This window comes from Lycorma delicatula, chromosome 10, assembly GCF_047948215.1.
Source record: "Lycorma delicatula isolate Av1 chromosome 10, ASM4794821v1, whole genome shotgun sequence".
Classification (NCBI taxonomy): Eukaryota; Metazoa; Arthropoda; class Insecta; order Hemiptera; family Fulgoridae; genus Lycorma; species Lycorma delicatula.
This window is the reverse complement of record NC_134464.1, coordinates 24,845,748-24,872,299: the sequence shown is the minus strand read 5'-3', so window position 1 is coordinate 24,872,299 and position 26,552 is coordinate 24,845,748. Positions and strand designations below refer to the sequence as shown.

The 26,552-nt window shown below is 28.3% G+C and overlaps 2 protein-coding genes across 3 annotated transcripts in view; one reads left to right on the top strand and one right to left on the bottom strand.

Moving 5' to 3' along the window:
• Positions 1 to 26,552, bottom strand: part of LOC142331286 (uncharacterized) — a 119,421-nt gene that overhangs the window by 19,100 nt on the left and 73,769 nt on the right. The window contains exons 1-3 of one of the 2 annotated variants that reach the window (XM_075377081.1): positions 8,361 to 8,604; positions 6,743 to 6,906; positions 672 to 880 (exon numbers count right to left, since the gene is read on the bottom strand). In XM_075377081.1, coding sequence (XP_075233196.1) covers positions 672 to 880; positions 6,743 to 6,906; positions 8,361 to 8,384 — 397 coding nt within the window. In that variant the 5' untranslated portion in view covers positions 8,385 to 8,604. Of the gene's footprint in view, positions 1 to 671; positions 881 to 6,742; positions 6,907 to 8,360; positions 8,605 to 26,552 lie in introns of those variants that run through there. The other variant, XM_075377080.1, reaches the window with a different exon arrangement.
• Positions 23,896 to 26,552, top strand: part of LOC142331285 (retinoid-inducible serine carboxypeptidase-like) — a 36,496-nt gene continuing 33,839 nt past the window's right edge. Inside the window, exon 1 of the mRNA XM_075377079.1 lies at positions 23,896 to 24,056. Coding sequence (XP_075233194.1) covers positions 24,008 to 24,056 — 49 coding nt within the window. The 5' untranslated portion in view covers positions 23,896 to 24,007. The remainder of the gene's footprint in view (positions 24,057 to 26,552) is intronic.

Genomic DNA, 26,552 nt, shown 5'->3' with positions numbered 1-26,552 from the left:
TTTCAAGTAAATTACAATTATGTAATATAAGACTAGGCACTGTACAGGACAGAACTTGCTCAAACTGTCATAACATACTGCAGTACAAACTATTTTTTATAGTGAAGTATTACATTTACAGGAGATACAATCAGTGCATCAAGGTGAACAGTGATATGAGAGCTATACAAACCATTATACATTACAAAGAATTCTGTGTTTTAAGTTGTGGTAGTGAACATTTTTAAATCTTTTTAGGCCAGTAAATTTCCTACTTGAAAAACCACCTATGTTCTATAAAAGAACATTAATCTTAGTTGTCAGTTACCTCCTTTTTTCAACAATAATTTAGTATGTTTTTCTATCAGATCAGTTCACTAATGGAAGGTTAAAAACAATTTTATTTTTCAATCACTTTGAACTGAACTATGAATTGAAACAACCAAAACAGTTGTGACCATACATGAAAATAAGACTAGAATTTGAGATAAAGCTTACTATAGACATTGAGTGAGTTGCAGGGAGCCCAAATTGGACATTTTTCCAAAGTAATTTTAAATAACTAATATAAAAACAAATATTTAATATTTGTTTTAATTAATCTTAAAAATAATTATTTGATGCAATAATTTTTATAACTGCCATAGACAAAAAATCTTAAGGTTACATATTTTCAGAAAAAAATTGATTACCTGATCTACCAGAGAATTGTCCAGCATTTGAATTTTCATTTGTCATAAACACATTATTATTATCATTAACCATGTTATAGGTTTTGAGCAATGCATGTCTGGTCAACATTGGATCAACAGGGTTGAACGTTCTTCCAGTCCTTGAAGAACCTGTCTTCAAACTAGACCAAACAGAATCCCTTCTACTGAAGGCTCTTCTTATCTGAGAACTTTAAAATATTAATAAAATTCACAATTGGATTATATAAATTTACTCTTATACTAAACATATGATAATTACTATAAACTAATATGTTAGACATATTCATTAACTTAAATTGCATAAATTATTTGAATAAAATTATATAAACCACAACAATTTTCAAAGTGACCTGAAAATTGACCAAATCAAGGCTTCTTTTATAATTTACCACTTCATAAAATCTTAATTATCTAGTAACATACTGAAATACATACTTTTATATAAAAACAGAATATTTAGGCATTTATCAATAAAAGTATAGTTTTGTTTGCTCACTGAGGTTGACATCAAGTGAATTATATCAATTATGCTTGGAATTTTAAATCTTACATTCATAACTATGATGTTATTAAATCTCTATGTTCTTAATTTTCTAATTATGTGAACTAGAAATTAGATCTTTTAGAAAATTATTTAATTTATTTTTATATTGTAAATATCATTTATGTTTGCAAATTGAAAAGATGTGAATAAAAGACAAAAAAAAAACTACAACTGTAGTCACAAACTAAAAACATAATTTTATGTTACATAGAAGATTAAAGGCTTTATTTAATTTAAAAAAATAAATTTTTCTTAATTCTATATAAAATCATTGTTGGATTTTTTTTTAAATTGCACGATTACAAAGATTAAAAGGAATAGAATTTATTAATTTAGTACTGGTGTAGGTAAGCTATTTCAATAAAGCAGCTAAATAAAATCTCCTTCAGAGTAAGATTTCCAGCAAGGCATATTGCATAACCTTTAATTTCAATCTTTATTCATTATCCATACAAATTAAATTTCAATCATAACATATTAATGTTATTAACACTTAAATTTAATTTTAAATTAAAAAAAATAACCTTCTAAGCTGGAGATGGGATTTAAAATTCAATCAGCCACTTATTAAGCCATTATTTTTTATATTATAAGATATAGAGCTATAATTAATCATTTAATAATTAATATTTTGAAACTAAAATATTATGAAAAAGTTTTTGTTGACATCTTTCTGCCTATAGCAAAGAACCTTACTGCAAAATTTCATAAAAATCACGAAGTGCTTTTGTCATGAACCGCATCGTAAACAAAATTGCAAAACCTTGATTTAAAACAGGACCTGCTTCAAGAAGTAAAAAAATGTATCAAAGTTACTGCTATTTATAACCCACCAGGTTGGTCTAGTGGAGAACGTGTCTTCCCAAATCAGCTGTTTTGGAAGTTGAGAGTTCCAGCGTTCAAGTCCTAGTAAATAAAGTCAGTTACTTTCATATGGATTTGAATACTAGATTATGGATACCAGTGTTCTTTGGTGGTTGGGTTTCAATTAACCACACATCTCAGAAATGGTCAAACTGAGATTGTACAAGACTACACTTCATTTACACTCATATCCTCATTCATCCTCTGAAGTAATAGCTGAACGGTAATTCCCGGACAAAACAGGAATAATTTCCTGTTTTGTCCAAAAAAGAACTGCAATTTATAAAGAAAGAAAAACTGTTATTTATAAATATGATGGTGGAATTGAGAATTCAGGAATTTGTTCATTATAAAAATTATATTAACTACTATTTCTTTTACTTTATTTCATCCTTTAATCTTATTTTTTCATTTATTATATTAAAGTTAAAATTTTTTGTCATACGTAACTTTTCAATAGGTTGGATTCTAAATCTGTTATTAATTTTTAATACTGATTGACTTCTTTAGTTGAAAATTTATGTTAATTTTTAATATGGTTTTACTAGTTTGATTTTTATATGAATTGTTATCCTGCTGATCTTCGTTGCAAAGTGGTATCATTCTGCCTTTTATTTAGAGGTTCTGGGTATGATACCAGTCAGGCATAATATGTTTCATGTCAGTCATTAGTAACTGTTAATGGGTGTCAGCCTGTTTTTGTTGTAAAGATAAATAATTTTTATGTCCATGAAGTGACTTTCTGAAACTTCTATTAGTCAGTTTAATCTCAAATTTATCACTATTTTTATCACCAAATTTTATTCTGTATTCATCTGTTTTATTACAATATAATTTGAATATGTAGTAAAATACTATTTTACTACAGGAAAAAATGGTATTTATTAAATAATAATTTATCTGAAATCTGATGCTGCAATGCATTTCAATAAATTTATTATTTTAATAAATAATTAGACTTTTACCTTCAGAGTATAATTAAATCACATAATGATGTGTGTGCGCGCGCGCGCACGTGTGTGTGTATTATGTAGAATATTGAAAATATTAATAAAAAAATTGGCTTTATAATTTCTTGTTTCTAGCCAAAGTAAATTTCAAATTTCAGTAAATATCATCACAACAGTTTAATCATTAACAATTCATTATTCCCAAATATCCATTAGTTATTAATGAAAATTCTTTTTTTTAATTAATTAACAAAAAAAAGTATTTTTCTTATTATTATTTAAATTCTATGATTTTTAAATTGTTTTTTTAATAATCAAACTGTTTTAATTTTTATTATATATTCAAATACATAAAAATTTATTTTTGCCATTTTTGAAGTAATAATAATGTTCTGAAAAGATGTTAAATAATGATTAGGTGGTTTCACATATATTTTGTTGTACACATTATAATTTACTTTGTAAAATCCAGATAAATGATATTTTTTTCAGAACTCTTTAGTAGTTTATATTTTAATAGTTTTTTTTTTTAGCATTGCATATTGTTTATTTATATCTATTAAAAAATATTAGTAATATTTTTATTATATTGTTGGGGTGTCTATATAATATATTTTTTATACCTACAATTAGATTTATTAATAATAATTATTAGTGTTACATGGATTTATTTCTGTTAACATTTTCTTTTTCTTTGTAAATTACTCATGTCATTTATATTAAAATCATTACCATTATGGGTCATGATAATTTTGATGCAATTTATTTCCTTTTCCAGCTTATTTTCATTATTACTATTATTAATGTAAATCAACATTTTATGAATCTTATTATTAAATGTATTTACTTTATACTCATATAACCATGGATGGTTAATTATTAATATCAATGAATTCGATAAAATAATGTTAATAAATTTTTTCTTCTTCTTTTAAATATTTTTACTGATAATAATAATAATCATCTGAAGAGATTTAGATTTCAAAAGGAGTAAGACAGGTTGTATTAAGTCACTTTTTAAAGGGTGTTTGAATGAGTACTGAAGAAATAGCAGTTGATAGCTGTAGAGCCATTTATAGGTTCTACATTTATATTGAAGATACATACATTTATTTTAACTTTATTTATTTTAACAATCTGTTAGTTTATGATAAAATTGTCAAAAACTTATCATACTTTAGATCTAAAGGTAGATTTTACAAAAACTAACAATTTAGGGAGGAATGATCAATCATACTACTTAGAAAAGATTATAAAGAGTTGTCAATAAAGTATTTAGGAGTAATAATCTTAGAAGAGCATTCCAGCAGGAAGGAAATTTCAAATAGAATAGCAAGCTAAGCAGGAAATAAATTAATAAAATTCAGTTTCTTGGTCAGACAAAATTAGAATGAAAATTATAAGAAGAATGGACAGTAAAGTACACTATTTTCAAAGCAGAAATATAGAAGATGACAAACCAGGATAAACAGAGGTTGAGAGTTGTAGAGAAGGATTTTATGGAGGCTCTCAAAAAAGTCATGATATAAAAAGAGTATGAATGGGATTTTTGAGGAGAATGAAAGGAAGTATTTTAAATGGTACGACCAAGTTCGAAGAATAAGAGGATGTTAGTCAAAGAAATAATTGAAATCTGCTGTAGAAGGAGAGGAAGATTGCTGGAGAAATGATACAGAACAAGTCAGGGTGATACTGAGAGAAAAGGATTGGAGGATGAAATATATTTGAATATTAATCCAAGGAGGAGAGGTTGAGAGATGGTCAAGGGGGATGCAAACAACTTAATTGTTTGTATTGTATTTTACAATAATAAATTATTGTAAAATACATATAATACGTGTGTGTGTGTGATTCTAATTAAAATTTCAACTTTAATGAACAGATTTTGAAATTTTTTACCTGTTCATGTGATTTTAAATTTTTTGTTAAATAAATTAAATTTTTCATTCATAGATGCTAACATAATGTTCAATTTTCATGTTTAAAAATAAATAGTATGTTATCAACACAATAGTTTCATAATAAAATATGTGTTTACATAATGAATGCTAAGTTCAAGAGTATTTTCAGAATATTGTAAATACATCATGGGTACTGAAGCAAGTTATGGAAGCTTCATATCCAAACTCTCAATCTGATAAAGTATGCCTTCAAGTTCAAAAAAATTTTTATTACATAAATTACCTCCTGTTAAAATGTCATTTAATGTATATCAATATCCTCATTATCATAATTAAATTTAATTATAATTATACTTTATCAGTAATTTACATAGTACATTAGTATTATTATTATAATTATCAGTGTGTGATTTTGGTTTTATTTGTAATATCCATTGAATTTATTAATTAAGTCAGTATTTTATATTATAATTGCATTATAAAATTATTTTTATCTCAGTATTTGTCAATTTTTTCAATGAAGTTGAAGAAAGCAGTTGTAAAATTAATTAGAGATTAGAAAGGTAATTTTTATGAATTTTTAGAACACTTAATACAGAAGTACTTGATTAACTGGTAAATTAGTATATAAATAAGAATGTTAAATAATGATGTGTTTTATTTAAAATGTCTATTCTTAAATTTTTCTGAGCAGGCTCTTTTATTTTAATGTAAATGTTATTATTTGTTTTATAATTATCAAGAAGACATAAATCCAATAAGTTCACAACTGAAAAAGGTAATAAAATATTGAAACAAAAATGAAATGATAAAAATACTATTATAATATTTTATAATGGCAAATACTCTGGTAGTAATTTTTAATTACTATAAAAATGAAGTAAATGATTTTACTGAAAATAACAGTTTTACAAAATAAAAAAAACAGAATTTGAAAAAAGACATAATGATAAATACTACAAAAAAAAACTCAAAAAAAAATCACAAAAAGATTAATTAATTTATTTAATTTTTTTTATTTTAACTGTTGATATCACCATATAAGCTCGCAGGTTGTGCATGCAATATGGAAATGAAATTTTGTAGAGTATGAAAAATGTCATGCCTGACCAGGATTTGAACCCGGGACTTCAGGATGAAAGGCTACCAGTCTATCACAGATATCGGTGAATTTAATATCATGACAATTAATGAATCCAACTGGGTGAACTGGAATACCTAAAAAACTTATAAAGAAAGAAGGGTGAAAAAAGTAAGATATGTGGAAACAAAAAATTGGGTACAAGACAAAAATTGAGTATAAATACAAACCTCATCTCTTTTTTCAAACACATAATAAATAAAAAATATGGCTACATCCAATATGAGTGGCATAAACCATTTTAAAATACAATAAAAACAACAGCTTAGTGACTGCAACAAATTTAATTTTGAAATGAGTTAAAATTATATTTGATTATTGTAGAGAAATAATATACTCAATTTTACAATAAAATATACTTAAATAAATATGGTACCAAAATATTAGTTTCATTATCTACTAGAAGACTGCAATAAATTACAATAATCAATTTTATTTCACTGACCAAGATAATAAACAGATATCTCTAAAAGAATTTTAAAATTAAATATGATTTTAATATGTTTATTATAGTAAAAAAATATGTTCTAAAGGAGCAGAGAATTTTATATCAACAGATACAGAAAGGAAAATAATTTAATAGATTCATTTCATATTTCAACAAATAAAAATCTTACTAATAATTTCATTCATATAATTTCTATACTCACAGAGGATATGGCATATCATTTGGCCCCGTACAAGTCGGTGAATCAACAAGTGCATCACCCCATAGATATTTCAATTGTTGTCCTCCTCCACGACAGCGTTCACTATCTGAATTTCCACCGACTGTTGTTATAATTGCGGCTAACAATAACACACTTGACTGAAACTGTAAACAACCAATAACTTCAATTACTGATATCTCCAACCCAAATACAGTTCCTAAAAACATTAATTCTCATAGGGCAGCAAAAACTTGCATCATATCAAATCAATAATAGTATATACATCTTTTATGTTATTAATTTATTATTCAAAACTCAAAATTTAACTACATTAACCTGGTTTAAATTTAATTTGACCTTACATTTTGAATTAAAAATTCAGATACACAATCATTAATGTCTTGTTACATTACCTAGGTGACAGACTGTGGCGTTTTACACAATTAAACCAAAGGTTAAATAGCACAGTTTGATTATTACTAACATTTTTGATTTTTTTTAAATCTGTCATTATATCAATTCATATAGCAAGCTGTTTTGTTTCATAAAAATTAATGCGATCATTAATATACACTGTACCATTCTTTGCATCTTAATTTTTATTTGTTTATTTATGGATACATTTCCTATATCTTGGTTGTAAGTTATTTTAACATTACAACTAGTTTCTTTTAACAACAGCTACCTATTGAACATCCTGTCACATCTGACGATCTGTATAAATATAATTTTACCTAATCTAGACATTTTTTTAATTTCATAATTCGTATACCTTATGTAAATAGAAATTCCTAAGTCCTTCTTAATGTAAAATGAAGTAATCATTAAAAAAACCATTCTTCATGTAGTACGAATATACAATTTTAATAATTTTATATAGATTAAAAAAAATTATTTAAACGAAATTACTCCACGACTGTACATTATATGAACATTATTTTTCCTTACAAGGGCAAGATACCATACTGTTTTCTATTTATCCATCAACATTAAAAAAAAAAAATCAAACTCAGATTCGAATAACGTCTTCGTAAAATTTTTATGTCTAAATTTGATGATGATAATACAATAATAAACAATTGGGTTTGAATAAACAGACAATTGTATATCTCCTAACGGCAATGCATAACAACAGTAAAAACTAACCGCAACGGTTTCTGAAGATCACAACTTGTACAAAAAAAAAACCAAGGTCAAGGATCTGATACGGTACATAAGAGTGGATTTAAATGAAAATGTTACATGTATTTCAATGAAAGATTTACCATGCGTGACAGAATGATATTAAAATGTAAAAATAAAATATTGTACGTTGTTTGTATGAATTGCTCGCAAATAACGGATCATATACACTGTAGTATAGGAGTGCGTGATCGTCTAGCGTTATAAACTTATTATTCACGAACAGGTTCTTCTCAGTTTATGCCGGGAGTGTTCAAAAATACCGTTATCTTTTACTAAATCTGAGTCTACGAAAGCTAAAACAAAAAAAAAACATGCTATACTTTTTCCTATACACTAATCCATTTGAAATATCAATTGATAATCATTTAAAAATTAAATAGCTATTTCCTACAGTATTTATTATAATGGTATTTAAAGTCAATAATATATTTACCTTTAATATGCGGCTTATGGACATAATTAAATATGTAGAGGCGACACGAAGATAGACGATACATAAACTCTTGGATCGTAGTAATAAAGTATATGAAAGATGTTATGTATAGGTTTACTTCACACTTTGATACATGATTCCCTTTTTTCCTAATATCGGGCAATAGCAACCCGTGTCAACGACCTGACGAAGAACGGTAAAATAACACGAACGGATGAAGTGAGGAGACACTGTCGGCTGTCCCGTCCGCTTCTGCTGAGTGCGGCAACCGCTTCTCATCCCCACTATTTCTTTCGAACAAGTCTCCCACTTACCTCTACTTGTGCACTTGCTAATAAGTTTTCCCACAGTTCTGCCGTAATAATATTACATTTCTTTTTTTTTTAAGACGCACTAAGCACTTCAAATTTCAGATAGAGAAAGGAATAATTAAGATTAATCACGTTAATTAAAGACGATTAAATATCAATTTTCACTTCAAAAAAACTGAAAGTTCCGCACTTTTCGTGAAATCGGTTGTTTTTTCATTAGTTATAGCTGGAGACCGGACCGGATTATAGGCAACATAAAAAGCTTGAAATATGGATGCAAATATGCATGAAAAATGCTTAAAATATGCATGAAAAGTTTCAAAATATGCAACTTTAAATAATAAAAAAATAGTAATTTTTAGTTTTTTTTTTTTTATTTCAAAATCAGCATACAATTAGTAAGTAAGTAGTTGAATAACATACCGATAAATTCGATAATTAACAATTATTTAACATTTTGTTACTTTTATATACGTAAACAATCAGGTACTGTTCCGAATGTTAGGTAGTAAGATTGTGTCTTCGAATACTCAAAATATTAGTTGAAAATTATCGCTCCACAAACCACTGAGGTAATTGGGCAGTATTTGAATTTGGGTGGTATGCTAGCACTTATTGTTTCTGGAAAAAGTTCACCCGTCCCATTAATAAAACTATCAATTTGATACAAAGGTTCAAAGCCTAGGTTATTGTTCAAAATGTTTTCAAATTTTTCTTTAAGATTACACGGGAATACCTCTGGCAATACGGAGTTCATTTGGCGGACTTTATTCATTAACTGAATAGATTCAGGCAACGCCAAACCTTAAGTTTCAAGTTTCTTAGTCGCAGGTATGTGGGAAAATTGAGTGCTACTCACAGTTACGTTTTTTTTAATACTAGAATCGTTAAATGCTTCCTTGGACTGACAAACTGCGATAACCTCTGCACTATGGAAGTCGTTTACTACACCTTTGATGGCCTCGAAATGTTCATTGTAAAACAGTACAGCTTCAATCCACGTTCCCCATCGAGTAACCACTTGTTCGGGAGGTAAAGGCACATTTGGCAGTTTTTCTATATAGGCCTTATTGCGAGCAGGTGTCTTAAGAAACACTTTCTTTGTTGTTGAAATCAGTTTATTTACATTTCCAAACCTGGATCGTACTTCTTAAGCGAGTCGATGTACTCCGTGAACAAAGCAAGTCACATGAATCAAATTGGGATAAAATACTTGGAGGGCTTTGGCTGCCTTGATCATATAGGGAGCAGCATCTGAGAAAAATATATACACTCTTTCATCTGCAGAAGATTCACGAAATACTTCCTTAATACTCTAATTCACAAATTTGGCGATCGTAGAATGATTTGTTTTTTCAAAGTCTTTGCAGGCTATGAAATAGGAAGAAGAAGGCTCTAGTTTTAATGCACCACAACTGTCGGTAGTTTCGTCAGTTGAAATCCAAATAACGCTATCCTTGAGTTCATTGCGTATTTCTTCCAAAACATGTTTTCTGGAATTGTTCAGGTGATTGAACAATCATTTCAATTGAACAATCACTTTTGTGTTTTGCTAAATGTTCAGGTGAATTGTTGGTATGTAATTTTTATGCAATATTAATTCATCTGGTATATTTTGATTCAAACAATATTTTCGCAAAAAATTTTTTAATGTAGAATTTGTAATTTGTGAAGAGGAATATTACTTGTAAGCAACGCTTCACGTAAATCCTTGTTAAGTGTTTTTTTTTTATTTACGTTGGAAGTGAAATCACTGCTACTTGCCGCTGTTATAAGTTGTTATCGTGAGCCTTTCTTTTGCAATGCTGCGATATGAAGACTTGTCTCGACATGCTGGTCTATTTGAAACTTCATTGTGCACGAAATATTTTTCTCGCAAACTCGACAATATAAAACATTTACGTCGTATGTAAATGTTCCAGGATAGTCAGCTATCCACGGAGACACTTTTTTCGGGAGGCATGGTGCACATTAATCTTTGCATAAATAAGTAAAAAAACTAAACTGATGCAATGAGCACGGCAACAATAACATGCGTAATTTAATTGCCTAATAGGAGGAGTGCTGCAGTAGGCGTGCGCGACTCATAATGGTATCGTCCGTCGTTGTCTCGCGTGAATCTGTGTTTTACTTAGCCTCATTATATTTTTTTCTGTTTAGTCTCCGGGAATCAACTTCAGGTTCAGAGGATGAATGAGGATGATAGTATGAGTGTAAGTGAAGTGTAGTCTTGTACAGTCGTAGGTCGACCATTTCTGAGATGTGTGGTAACCACTAAAGAACACCGGTATCCACGATCTAGTATTCAAATCCGTATAAAAGTAACTAACTGCCTTTACTAAGATTTGAACGTTGGAATTCTCGACTTCGAAATCAGCTGATTTGCAAAGATGCATTAGACCAATCCGGTGGGTTTCTTATAATAATATTATCCTACCAAAACAACAGACGCGCGGCAGATAGTTCGCTCTAAGAGCCGTGCGGTTAATACTCGTAGATTTGGCCGGCTACAACGTAAGATTTCATTTATTAACTAGGCACCTACCGAAAAATATTGTAAATATAGCGAAAATATGCATCATCACTAGATCTTAAGGAAAATATGAAATAACCGGTTAGAATGGGCAAATATGCAAATAATATACTTAATATATACTTAATTATACTTTGCATATACTTAATATGCAAATGCATATAATCCGGTCTGTAGTTATAGCAATTCATACAACAATTATCCAAATTACCGGACCCTTAGAAAACATTTCAACTGAATGACTGACATTCGCTTAGTCATAGTTTAGTTCTTATGATTGTCATCATTAATAAATATTTATTATATCTACAGATACTTTTGTACAAAGTATAATAATTATCAATTGGGGCTCCCTCAATAAACTCAGAACGAGTTTTTAAGATAGAAAAATGAACTCTCAGATCATTATCTGGCGTCTATAAATACGGATTGTGTAGACTTGTATTTAGAAAATTAAATATGTTAAATTACCCTTGTGTTTATGAATGTGCAATATTTGCTAAAAAGAACGGTTACTTACTACTAAAAAGTAATATTTACCTTTATCGTACCAGGCAACGGAACTGTTTTCATAACTCAACACAATAATTCGGCTTCGAAAAGAACTTTATTATTCTTCTGTTGTCAGTTTTAATAAATTGCTTTTTAATTGTGAATTATTTTGTAGAAATTTTTTATATTAAATGTATTTACGTTAATATTATTTCAAGTATTAAAATTTAAATAATTAATATTGATGTTGGACGCGAAACACATCTGTTTTTTATCTTATAATTTGTTTTTACATTTATAATTAATCTTACGTTGATGTGATCAATATAATGCATTATGTTACAACCAGAATACAGATTTATTTATTTATAAATACAGTTACTGATAACTAAAAATTGAAAAATTTAGATAACTGTAAATAGAGAAAAAAATTGCAAACAAATAAATTGAGACGATATGTATTGTTTTAACTTATGGAAGTGAGATGTTGATGTACTCACAAAGGAATAATCAAAATATTGGCTACTGAAAGAAGATATTATATATTCAGAGATAGATTGTACGAGTACAAAAGCGACGTAATGTAGAATCAGAATAATATCAAGAAACACTTAGCAAAACAACTGCTTAGTGTAACAAATGAAATAATTACAACACTTTTTGAAAATGCCAGTATTTAATCAACCTGGGTATAAAACTACAATCCTACTGGAAGAAGAGATAGGATTGCTGAGATAGTAGTAGACTATGAACGGCTAACAAACCTAATTCTTGAAAGATAAGAAGAAGAAATGCAGAATGATTGTATTACATATAATCAATAAGGTCTTCTCTTGACTGTAGACGCTTAACTAGTTATTTTCCAAGTTTACTGTAATATTACTAAAACAGCCCCTATTCTTTTGTGAACAAAAAGGGTATTTTATTTAAAATATTCTTTATTTTATTAATTCATTATTTTTGCATTTATTGACCAAACTGAATATTTATTTCACGAGTAAGATTGTTTCTATAGAAAGTTTTAATATCAAATTTGTCCTCAGTATTGAATAAAACAAATGTTTTCAATTTTTCTTGCCTTGATAGTAAAATTTTTCATGCAAAAGAGAAAGAAAGAAAAATTATTTTTGATGAAGTCTGTAAAACTTAGTAACAAAAAATAATCCTGGATCAAGTGAATATTGTACTTAACAGCTTTTTCTATCTATACGTTTATTCACAAGATACACACAATAATTTCAACTACTAGTTTTAAATCGAGTGAATATGAATGGCAAAAGGTTCTAATAAGGCTCTAATAACTTTAATCCTCTTCCAAAACTTATGCGACTCTGAAGTTACTGAAATAATTTCAACGGTAAGTTATTCTATAACAGTAGATAGTAGAAACCGAATAAAAATAAAGGAAACTAAGGAATGTTATCATACTAATCGGTTTTGAAACCACGGTAAAAAATAAAGAAAGTTTCAGTTCTGTTCCTAAAAATGGAATATACATTTCTCTTGCTGGACAGGATATTTGGAAAGTTAAAAAATTAGGTGTATAATGTTAGGATCAGAAGAATAAAATGAAATAACACATATTTCAATAATACAGTGTAACCCCACTATAACGCGGTTATCGGGGGACTTACGTGCGCCCGCGTTATAGGCTAACCGCGTTGTTTCGAGAAGAAAATTTTAAAACACAAAGGGGATTAATTAAAAAAATAGGCAAAAAATCAAGCAAAATTGATTTAATAGAAAAAGCCAATACAATATAATAAGTACTTACATAAAGATACGATATTTTTTCTTTGAATGTAAATTAAAAAAAAAAAAGTTATTGTTTTTGTTTCGCAGTTGATGTTTCTTCTTCATAATATATGAGTTTACACTTTGTAATGCAATAAATGACATCATCACTATCACTTTGTTGCTCCATCCAGGTTATTATACTATTTATATTTTCCAGAACGTCTTTTATTGAAGGTGTAGACCTCTCCGTAACAGCGACCTCTGCAACACATTCCCCTTTTTCCTCCGTCAAATTATCGTTAGGTTGTAGAATGGAATTTTCAATTTCTTCGTCGGTCATGTAATGGGCAACGGGTATTTGATTGTTTTCTTGAACCCACTCATTGAGATCACTTAGAGACAATTCTTGCCCTTGAATTTGACAATTTGACAACATTTCTTGGTTGAATTTGACAATTCCAGTGTAAAATATGAACATAAAAAAATTAACATTTCCTGTTTCAATGTCTTCTGTATTATTCTTTGACCAACAATTTTTGATTGTAATAGAATTTACGTTACTCCGTGCTGTTCCAGCGCAGTATACAACACTTTTTAATGACACAGTTTTAAGAAATTCTGTTATTTGTAATTCAGAGTTAACGATAGCGGTCAGTAGCTCTTGTCAGTAATAAGTTTTAAATGCCGGAATAACTCCCGAACAACTCCTCTAATGGTTGGATCAAAGATGTGCCGTTCTTGGGTAAAAATATTTCGATTATTTTCCCATCCTTAGATTTCAGCAAGTCAGTAGACGGATGAGCAGGGAAATTGTCAAGAAGTAATAAAGCTTTTTCTTCCAATTTTCGCACTTGTAATTATTTTTTAACACAAGGCACAAATTAGTTGTTAAACCACGTTAAAAAAATATTACACATCAACCAAGCATTTTTACTGTTTTTAAAAATAATCGGTAATGAATTCATATTAACATGTTTGAAGCAACGTGGGCTGGCATTCTTGCCAATGAGCAACGGCTTCACAAGGCGGGTGTGTTCCCCTACGGGGTTGAGATGCCGGCTTCGCGTCTAATGTTTTTGTTGGCAATAGAGTTGATAATTCAAAACAGTTTCATCACAATTATACAACTGTTCGTCACTGAAGTTTTTCTCTTTTATAACCGATTATAATATTGTTTGTGAGAAATGTTCGGCTGCCGTCGCATCTGCTGAAAGAGATTCTCCTTCGATATTTACTTGGCCTATGCCATGACGGATTTTTCATCGCGATAACCAATCGCTAGAACCACTGAATTCTTCTCCATTGTTAATTTGTTCATGAAAATTTAGTGCCTGAGCTTCAAGTAATGCCTCTTATAGCGGCACTCCTTCACGCCGTTTTTGCAAAAACCAGAGGTACATACACTCATCTACAACATTAACAACACCGAGTCTAACCTTTTTGCGATCAAGTCTGATTGTGTCATCTATCAAATCAATAAAAGAAAGCAGTTTATGTTTTTCTTTCGCTCAATCACGTATAGTACCTTCAGGCAGACCGAATTCCCAGGAGAAATTGGCTTTCGAACGACCTGCTTTAACCTTTTCAATAATTTTTTATTTTTCCTTCACAGAATACGTTTTTCGTTTAGACGACACGTTAAGCAACTACGAACAAAAACAAACACTACAAAATCTAATAAATTAACCAACGTAATAAAACTTAACGATACTGATAAACATAGCAGAAGCAGCTCGAAATAAATCACAATACGTAATAACATTCAGATACCGTATACTGTGCCTTGTACGGGCAGCACATTGATGGTCTTATCGCTGTTACAGGAAAATGAGTCGTGTGCAGTATATCATTAGAATTTCTCCTATTGCTGTATTAGAATCACAGTTTAGTTTTATTGAATCATGTTTTTTGGGAATTCCAAGGCTTTAAATTGGTCGTGACTAAATGACAGATGTTATATTAGAAGCGTATTGTTGACAATTTCAAAGGATTTATGGTGGGTTTTACACCGATATCGAATACAGTAGCAGCATTTCTTCATCCTATTTTATTTTTTCAGATATTCAGATATTTTTTGGGGGACACGTTATAATCCGGGTTATATCCGTAACCGTGGTATATCGAGCCGCGTTATAGCGGAGCTGTACTGTATTTATACAATTAGGTAATGTTTGTACATATACTGGAACTCGTACTATATGAAATTCTAAAACAGACAGGATAATAATAGCATTTTTTAAGATAAAGAAAACAAGGAAAATCATTGTTAACTGTTAAAAAAACATGCAAATGCATGCTTGAATGAGATGGTATATTTTACAGTATAGTGAAAAATGTTCCTGAAAGCCTACTCAAAAATGGGAGAACTTTAAATAAAACATTCAAGCATCAAAACTGCAAGACTAATAAAACTGATGGACATCAGACAGTTTAAGAGACTTCACTTTGCTGATGAAAACTGGAACTGAGAAGTAGACAATTTTTTAAGAACATTTTGTGTTTTTGAAGATAGTAGACTATAAATTACTGGCGATTAGGATGACATGAAGAGGGACTGTTATTACTGATAATTGTGTCAGTTTTGATGGTGATAGTGACAAAATAATGATTAGAAAAACTTCACTATAACATTATTTACCACGACTGAAATTAAACCTGAAAACTGATTTCCATAGTTAAAGAGTATAATGACAGGAGTAGTATTTTATCCTCATTTGAAATTCCATAGTCACACTTTTACAAAACTGAAAAGAGTAATAAAGTTTATATATAATTCAAAAAATAGATGATGATAAATTGGTTCTTGCAGTATACAAGGATTTATTGAACTCGTAAGTTATAGTATCCAGATGTTGGATGGCACAAGTTGTATGCTTCTGATTAAATTAACTTCAGAGGAAACTGTTCTGGAATCAAAAGCGGATGGTAAAGCTTCAAACAGTCAGGAACTATAGTTTTAGTGTAGTGTACTTGTGTAGATAAGAAAATTATAAACCATCTAGACACTGATACTGACAAAAAATTAAACTATTCACACAATACTAAATAACAGAAATACGAGTAGTTTAAGGTAAATAAATTTGGAATAGATAGTTACAACACAAAATTTCTAATCTATATAATGATATTTACTACTAATCTTTGTTGTTTATGTTACTACTGATCAGACTAAAAATAAAGAAAAAAAAAATTAAATGATGGAAATAGTACGAATTTGGACTAGCAAAAGATTTTATTGTTATGATATAAACTAATGTTAACATTTTTTATAGTTGTAAGATAAATTATTTGTAGTTAATAATTTTCAGTAAAATATTTTACAATTAATTACTTTGACTGCAACATTTGACTGATATATTTAATTTTAAAATTCATATCTGGCTATTTTATTTTACCAACTGTTAGTCTAAAGTCATTCTTTATAATGCACTTTTATTATTTGTTTTGTAATGAGTAATTTTTTTTTAATTACAAAAGAATTATGTTAATCAGACAAATACTTTTCAAATTATAATAATGGCAGTCATCTTGACTCATCTTGGCTCAAAAACCGGATAACTGTATTAAAATAAATATGTGCTAATTAATAAATTTATTGAATTTAATAAATAAATAGTTGTCTAATTATATATAAGAGTATTTCAATAAATTATGCAATTAATTTTTTTATCTTCACAAATTTGTTTAATAACTTATAAGTATAACTAAGCAAGTATAATTCTTATGCCTGGTTTTATGATAGTTGTCATCTTTATTTGTTTCAAAGGATATTTCCATGTACTTACAACATATATGTTATGGCATATGTTAATATTTATACTTATAACATATAGGTATAAAAGTTCCACATGTGTGATGCTATTCTGATCACTGTTTTCCTTGATGCGTCTGGGCAAATTATAAAACCAGTTTTACATATTACATATCACTCATCTTTTCTTGATGGGATCTGTGTAATGTTTAATTATATGTGTCGTTCAATGTAGTTTTGTATGTCAAAGTGAAATTTGTGTTCTATATGATTTCATGTTGGCTTTACTGCAAATATGCTTATGAAAGCTCATTATCCTTTGCTAAATGTTTTTAGCAAATTCTCTTAATAAGCGCTTAGGAACATTCAAGGTGATTGAATGATAAAATTCAACATAGTCAAATGAAGGTCTGAAAAATGACAACTGAAAGTCTGAATTTTGATAATTGATCCTAAGGTCTCCCAATACAAACTGATGAGTAATAACTGGTGACTAAGAATTTGTTCTGACAGGCTAGATGTTTCTAGTATAGCCACATAATATAATTTTACTTTCCCATCTATATAGCAGCTATTGTTATATGGAAAGTATGGTGATCAGTCAAAGTTGGGCAAATCCAGTTTTCACCGAATCTTGACGAATTGACCCCTAAGGGCCCCAGAAAACCAAAAAATGGCATTGAAATTTCTGCAACAAAATGTGCGTACATATGTATGTTGGCATGTAAATCAACTTATATCTCCAGAACTACTTGACTGATTTTGACCAAACTTGGTCAATTACTTCTATACATGGTGCATTGATGATACTAAATTTTTAATTCAAAAGGTTTGTGGAAAACAAAATCATCTCCAGATAATTCATAATTAAGGTTATAATTTTTTATAATTTTATGAATATTTATAAACAACTTTTTAAAAAAAATGTTTTGCTAAATTTCACTCTCACTCCTAAAAATGCTTTTAATTTTGAAGAGTTATAGAATGCAGTACAAGGGAGTGATTTTCATTGCAGTTTTTTTTTGTTGATAATTTTGTAAATATTAATAAACAATCTTTCTAAAAACATTTTTGCTACACTTCACCCCACCCTAAAAATGGTTTTAATTCTAAAGAGTTAAAGAAGGCAGTACAACAGGTAATTTTTGTTGCATTTTTTTTTTTAAATATTTTTGTGAACAATTACAAAAAAACATCTTTTCTGTAAAACGTTTTTGCTAAATTGCAACTCCACTCCAAAAAATAGTATAATTTAAAAATATTGTAGAAGGCAGTACAGTGGGCCTTTTTCACTGTGATTTTTTCTATCAGCAACTTGTTGGATCTACAGATTTGTTCCCCATCACCCAGCCAACCCCCTTAACAGCGGTCAAAGACCCAGCCACACCGCACATCCTACTTAGCGGCCGGACTACTGCTGTAATGATCTGCTATGTTACAATGTCACAGGTGAATAGTAGAATTAAATAAATGAATAATATTTAAAGTTTAAAAATTTATTTAAAGTGGCTGCTAGTAGTGCTACAACAGCACAAATGAAATATGGTATGTACGCACACTTTAGTTAAAATCATTGAATTAAATAAACAAAAAATATTATGTTTAAATAAAATTATAAATATTTTTAATTAAGTTGTGTGTGTGTATGAGTATGTAAGCTGTGTATCTGAAAAAAGCCGTGTGACAGGAAGGTCCTACAACTGTGCTGACAGCTTTTATTAATATATTCTCCTGCATTGTACAAAGTAATTTACTAAATATATTTTCATTTTTTTTTCATAAGGCACTTGTTTTAATAGCATTCTAATCACTTATAACATAGTGATGTAATTAACCTGAATTCTACATACATTCATTTAATTTTTCTTAAAGAGTGGAAATCTCAAACTTACATACTTTTTATTATTGTTTAATGCAAAATGCACACACTCATGAGAAGACTTCCAGAACTATGCACATAAACCTATTATCACATTTGTTGATGGATGTAAGACCTATTGGTTTCTTTCTTTTGATTCATGCTTCTTCTTACTTTAAACTTTCAAAACATGCGAATAATTAGACAAAATAAATTTCCACATCAGTACAAAAGTTACATTAGGATTGTGTATAAAATTTCTATTTTATAAACCATTCCAAAATTGAGTTTTCTTTTACAGACAACTGAAAAATCAATGAAAACTGACTGACTGAAAACTGGTTGCACACAATAGTGTTGCATGCAATTTATTTTTATCAAATAAAACTTTAGGACTTTTTCTTTCAAATTAACTGCTGATAAATTATGACCTTTTACTACACCGAGTTCATGCTCTATGAAAGTTGTGAAGATAATTTCTACACTACTATTATTTATATTAATATAAATCTTTCACATACACTATTTTACAATAGTTCTTTAACACTAGATAGATTTTCTGAACTATCATCATTTTATAGAAACTTCACTATTCTTGGAATTGGTTTCATTTAAGGTAATTCTGATTTCAATATATTATCACTTTGTTACCAGCAACAAATAGTCTTCTTCAATGTATTTTACATTCGCATTTTGTAATCCATGATTAAGATCTCATCAGAGAAAATTCTTCTTTGCATAACATCATTGCATCAATTAATTTAATATAAATATTACATGAAATCACATAATTCTTTACTTCAACCAAAATTAAATCCAATGGAATTCAAATCCTAAACTAAAAAGAGTTTGGAAACTTTATAAAAACCCGTAAAATAAATTGTCAATAAAAATCAACATTAATTATGCAATAAGTAATTATGTGATGCACATTACTTAGAATAATTCCGTAAACCATTAAACTTTAACATTAATTACATTAATTTTTTTTTAGTTTAAATTAAAAGATTTTTAAGATTTAACTCATTTGTAATCAATTGATTTTAGTGATATGCTGTAAAGTCTCCATATATCTTGAACATCTTTTGTGAGGTTGGACATTTAGGCATCCCTTGTTGATGTAGTGAGTGAACATGTACCTTATTACCTAAATTCCATAAACTCTATGAATTCTAGTAATCTGTTGATCCAGAGTTGAATCACTCTATGCATAATAATATCTAGAAATGTCATAATAAAGTCTATAAAAATAAAGTCTTGATGTCATTATAAATGACATTAATAATAAACAGTCATAATAAATGACTGTTTATTATGCTTTTTTTTTAATAGTATTTTAGATTTTTTAAATAGTATATATCTTTTTTATAAATTGTCTGACGTGGAGGTAAGCAGTACAGGTAGCTGGACACTGGAAAATCAGTGTTCGGATAATTGGTGTTCCACTGTAGATGATAATTGGAGTTTGCAAAAAGTAAAATTACTATTTAAAATTTTATATACAATAATAAAAGATAAAAATTACTTCTTATATTTTAAATACATGCATGAAAGTTTAAAAAATTATTGAAATTCTTTTTATAATTTTATCTGCATTACATAAGGTGATGATGCAGCTTTAGAATAGGAGGTTGGAGGGGCTCCAGATAATCCATTTTTTATTTGAATGAGTTTTCCATTTTAATATCATGATTTATTATACCATTAATTATTAATTTTGTAAAAGTGAAAGAAATAAAAGAATTTAAATTTGAATTTGAATACGCACCAAGTAGTGGTTTTATACCGAAAGATAGACCATTTTGAGATGGAATGATTGGCTTAATTTTATTTTTTTTTTTATATTTCACTCTTGAATGACTCAAACTGTTTCTATCTGAAGATAATTATTTAGAAGGACTTTAACATTAGTTGATTAAAAAATTTATTCATTGGATAAATTATAACCATCTAACTTTAAATCTGAATAAAACCATTCTACTGTGCTTCTCATTCACAGAGTAACACAGATTATTTGGTGTAATCATGTAGACAGAATTCTCATCATTAATGATATCATTTTTGATGTCTGTAAAGGGAAATTTCTAGGTGTTTTATTAGATGACTTCTGATTCTCTTTGCATGATCGAATTGATTTCATTTACAACAAAATCAAACAGTATTGTTTTGATTTGAAGCATTTAAATAAAACAGTAAGCCTTTCATCAATAATAAATATTTATTATATTTAACGTATCCCTATTTGAAGTATAATGATATCTCTTTTGATTCCCTAAAAGACTTAGAAAAGATTTTTGAGGTACGAAAATGGTTTTCAGATAGTTTTATGAATCTCATAAATATGATTCTTGTGTACTGATATTATTGAACATTTTAACTTGTACTTGTGTTTATATTTTATGAATATAAAGAATAAAACAACTATTATACTGACTTTTAAAAAACAAGTAATATCCACCTTTATCAAGCTGGACATCAGAACTATTCTCATGCAAATTAACACAATACTTCAACTTATGAGATAGGGCTATATTTTTATGCTTCCATCAGCTTTAATAAAGTACTACAAACCATTTAAAAAAAACTATCCATCAATTTATTTAAATTACAATATTAACAATATTAGTGAATAAATTAATTAATAGAATTAATTATTCCATCCAGCCGGCTAAACACACTTTTCATAATACTTAACCTCAACACCATACAAAAACAAAAACACCATAATTACAAATCTCCCTACAAAATGTTTTATATCTCCAGTTGATCATAAATTTAGTATCCAAGAATAATAGCAAAGTAATTAGGATAATGATAATAATTAGGATAATTCCAATATCATTAGAATTTATTTCAATAAATGAAAGATTATTTATTAATTAACCTTAGTAATAATGAAATTATTATTACAAACAACATAAAATCTCCCACACCTTGCTTTAAGGCTAACAAAAAGAATATATTTAAAAAATATGTTAATTAGTTGGTAGTAGTGGTTTGATAGACAATGTAAGAAAATTAATTTAAATTTGGTGGAAAAGAGGAATTCACAAATCATTGTAACTTTACTTCAAATAATACTGGAAAATACCAAAATATTAAAATGAAAGTTATATTGACTGCTCTCTTGAATAAAATAGTTACATACATACAAATCTTTGTGGGCCAAAATGATACTAATATTAACACTAATTTACAGAAAACTATCAAGCAAAAATAAAATTTGATTTGAGATAAGAATAGGTCAAATACTATAGAGTAAATGGATTGGCGTTCTCTTCAAAATAACGAATAATTTTATTTTAAAATATAACAAAAAAAAAAATTGGTTTAATGCAAGTAATAGTTTTAATTTCATTTCTGTTTTAAATTATTTTTAATTTATTTAATGTTTATAAAATTTTTCTCAAAAAGTAATTTAAAAAATAAAAGACAGGAATAAATAAGTATGAAGTAACAAAGTATAACATAAGGTGTTCTTCAAAACCATGGCATTTGGTGCCATGGCTTGACTTACAGAAAAAGACAGGAAGAAAGTGGATTACAAACAGTGGTGATAAGATTTCTTACAAGAATTTTAGACAATACAAAAAGGTAATGTGAGGAGAATGCAGAAGTAAGGATTGTCACAAAAATACAGTAATGTCAGAATGCCAAGATTAAATATAGTATTTTTTATTTGACAAACCTGGACAGAGAGTTAACAATAAAAAGATTCTTTAAAAAATTGCTTTTTAAGACAGGGAACCCTTTTTTCAAGAGCAGAAACAAGATGGAAGAGGTAGATTATTTGAATTGTGAAAGGACATAGAATAAATTGTCATTTCGAGAATAGTAAACCTAAAGTGTTTGATATATTTATAATGTTTTTGATAGTACTGCACACCTAAAATTATACAATTTAATTTTACTTGGAAAATGATACCTTTAAAATGCGTAAGTTTTATACAAGTAAAAAGATTATTAAGATGTTAGATAACATTGATTTTAACCAATAATAATTATTAGAAATTGATATATTTCATTTTGTAAATAATTTACCAGACAATAAGGATAATTGGGAAAAACTAAATTAACTAGAGAATTATCAGCAAACAATTTAAATATAATAAATGTAATTTACAATGTTTTGTAATAGGTTTTCAAAAGTGCTCGTGGGCGGCAGACGGAGAGACACTAGAGGTGGATCTCGGAACACTGAGCCCCCACAACGTGGTTGCGATAATGCTCCGTGACCTGAACAGCTAGGAAAGTGCGACCCGATTCATCGGAAGAATTCTCAGGACGAGAAGGGTGACCTGGGAAGTCCTGAAAATTAAGTAGCGACCTTCTCAGACTAGAATAAGAGGACTCGACCTGAAGTAATGTCTTGAATGGTTCCGGGTTGAGTCCTGGTAGAAAGGGGAGTGGTTTTAGACGGTAGTCTGCCGATGGTGGTTGGATAAGAACCCCCAGTGGGAGGGCCCAACACTCCGTGAGTAAATGCATTTCCATCTCTCCCCCCCAAAAAAATTTATTATTATTATACTTCTCATCCAAGTTATGGGAATAACTTAGAAAGAGACAGTCTGTACCTGGGGCCAGACTGAGTCCTAGAAGCGATGATAATAATAATAATAATTATAGTAAGAAAATTTGTTATTAATGTGTATTTAATTTATATATTACATAGTAAGCAGTTCTCTGATAATTTCTACATTAAATTAATGATTTATTTGTTAGAACAAAAAATATTAATGTATACAAAAATAATGATAAGATAAATCTTTAAGTATTTCCCACACATAAAATACAGAAATGAAAGCATTATTTATGATTTTTTTTTTTATAGTGTGGTATCTTAAAACTGGTTGGTTGTCTAAAAACGCCAAATGTCTTTGTTCATATATCTTGTCGACATATAAATACATCAAAGTTTTGAGTACTATGTTCCTTCATTTTTAGAAAAAATTTATACTGAAAATAATGTACAAAATGTTTTATTTTATTTTAATTTTCTTCTGCGTTAGTACAAGTAAGTTTTTTTTTTAGAAAGAAATCTATAATCTCAGTAAAATTTAGATTTTATAACAATTAAACAGTTGTAAGTATTTAGTATGTATTATATTAACTATTAATGTTTTTACAGTTAAACATAGAAAAATGATATTTTTCTGTTTGCGAAAAATTTCCGTTTTCACATTTCAACGAAAATATCCATTTTGACCATCCCTGAATTCATTTTGACTAATTTCGGCGTGACGTCTGTACGTATCTCGTATAACTCAAAGACGATTAGCCGTAAAATGTTGAAAGTTTGGATTTAGGACTGTTGTAACATCTAGTTGTGCACCTCCCCTTTTGATTGCAATCGACCGGACCAAAAATGTCCAGAAAAGTCCAAAATCCAATTTTTTTTTCTTTTGGACGTTTTCTTAACTGCAGTAATAAGCCATCAGATTTATTGTATTTCTATATACTCTATATTTTTTCGTTTCACTATGTAATTTGTATTTGTGTATTTTTGTACCGCTATTTAAATTTTTACTAATTTTCTATTTTCCGACACCCAAGATATATCATTAAATGAATAAATATTAATTTTTAATGAATCTGAATGTTATTTTTTTTGTGATTTCGGGGTGAGTAACCTCAACTAATTAATTACCCACAAAATAATAATATATAAAATAATAGACACAGTTCAAATGCAATAAAGAATTTACCACCCTAAATGTGTGGCCTCATACATAGCTCAAGAAAACTAGTTACCTGTATAACATCAAATGAACCAGAATTGAAAATATTAGAGCAAGTTTTTGAAAATGTTTGCAAAAAAAAATGAAAATATTATGATTTGAATTTTTAAACATTTTGATAACATAAATATAAATTTTTCATTAAAAATCAATTATACTACATAATATTTACTGTCAACTATATGGATAGGAAGTCGTAAAACTTTATTAAAAAATCTGAAATGACAATATTTTGGGCTATTTTTATAAAATATGTACAATTTAACTACATTTATAAAAAATCCATTTGATGATTTGTATGAGTAGGAATAGATATCTGATGGCTTGGACATGCTATTGTACTTATCCTTCAAAATGCTAGGATTATTGCGATATGCCATTTTCAGATATCTATTGAAAAAGTCATGCTTGGTATGAGGGATAAACCGATATCTTTTGAGATTATATCTTTTGATAGTGTTAAAGAGTTCAGAGAGCATTTCACTTGTTGTTAACTGCAAGATGATCATGTCGCTTTTTCTTGTTGAATTAACACTAACAATCATTACCCTTTAAGTAAAACTGCAAGGTCATATATGATGTTTGCATATACATGCAAAGAAAATATTACAGTAGTTTATTATATACTGTATGCAATATAAGATTAAAAATTTTATCTAGTGGTGTGAGACCTATTGAAATACATTAAAACACATATTGAAATACGTAATTAAATCTTAGCATAAGCATTTAAATTTAACTCTTGACATCTCTGAAGTTTTATTAATCTCAGTTAATCATATTATTACGAATTAATTTTCAAAGCAATTCATAGCACGTAAAAAAATCTTTCTAAGTCCAATAAGTCTTTGGTAAACTGAATTAGAAGCTTCAATAAGTTAAAATAAAACAGAAGTATTGAATATAGTACTGGGTTTACTAACAAAAGTGTAAAGTCAAAGTTAATCAGCAGTTCTAGACCATCGTGTCATCCCTAATATCAACAGTGTTATGTTTAACATGCTACATATGCTGATTAATAAAAAACATTAAATTACATTTTTTCACCTTATTATGATGTTTTATGTTGGGAGTTCTTCTAAAAAGTCAGCAGAAATTTTTCCATATATAATTGTGTTCGTCATTGTTTGGTGCACAATGTATTTATTAATTGTTATGATTAAATCATGGTATTTAGCAAACATAACAAAACTTTTTTCATATAACATAACCATTTTTGTAGAACAAGGTCATTTGGCCTTAGAAAATGGGATTTAATGTGGCTTCATTGTCACTTTTAATTAAATACTTTCTTTTCAAGCTGTTGAGATTTTGTTTAAATAATAAAAAAATAATCTTACATTTTCTTCATTCTTGTTTAACATGTGAGTGTACTTAATATGCACTCAAAAACATCCAAATTATTTTATTAGTGTTTTATTTTTGTAATTTAAATAATGTCAGCATTGTTAAGTTAATTGAATCCAAAGATTTTAACTTTTAATGTGTCGTTCGGACGTGTTTTTCCCCGCTCCGTATTTTTGCAGTTTTTCTTTCAGTTTTGTATTATAATTTAGCTATTTTTTTCCGTTTTTGAGTTACTTTTGTTGTTTTATGTTACTGTTAATCGTTTTGTTTCGTTTTTGTTTGTTTTAAGTTTTATTTTCTGGTATTTACCTACCAAGGACTGTTTGCTTGGTTACACAGCTGTTAGTATTACTTTCTTCAGTTTGTTTACATTCTTTGGTTAATGTTGTTTTGTTTCATTTTAAATTTCTTTTCTTTTAATCTAT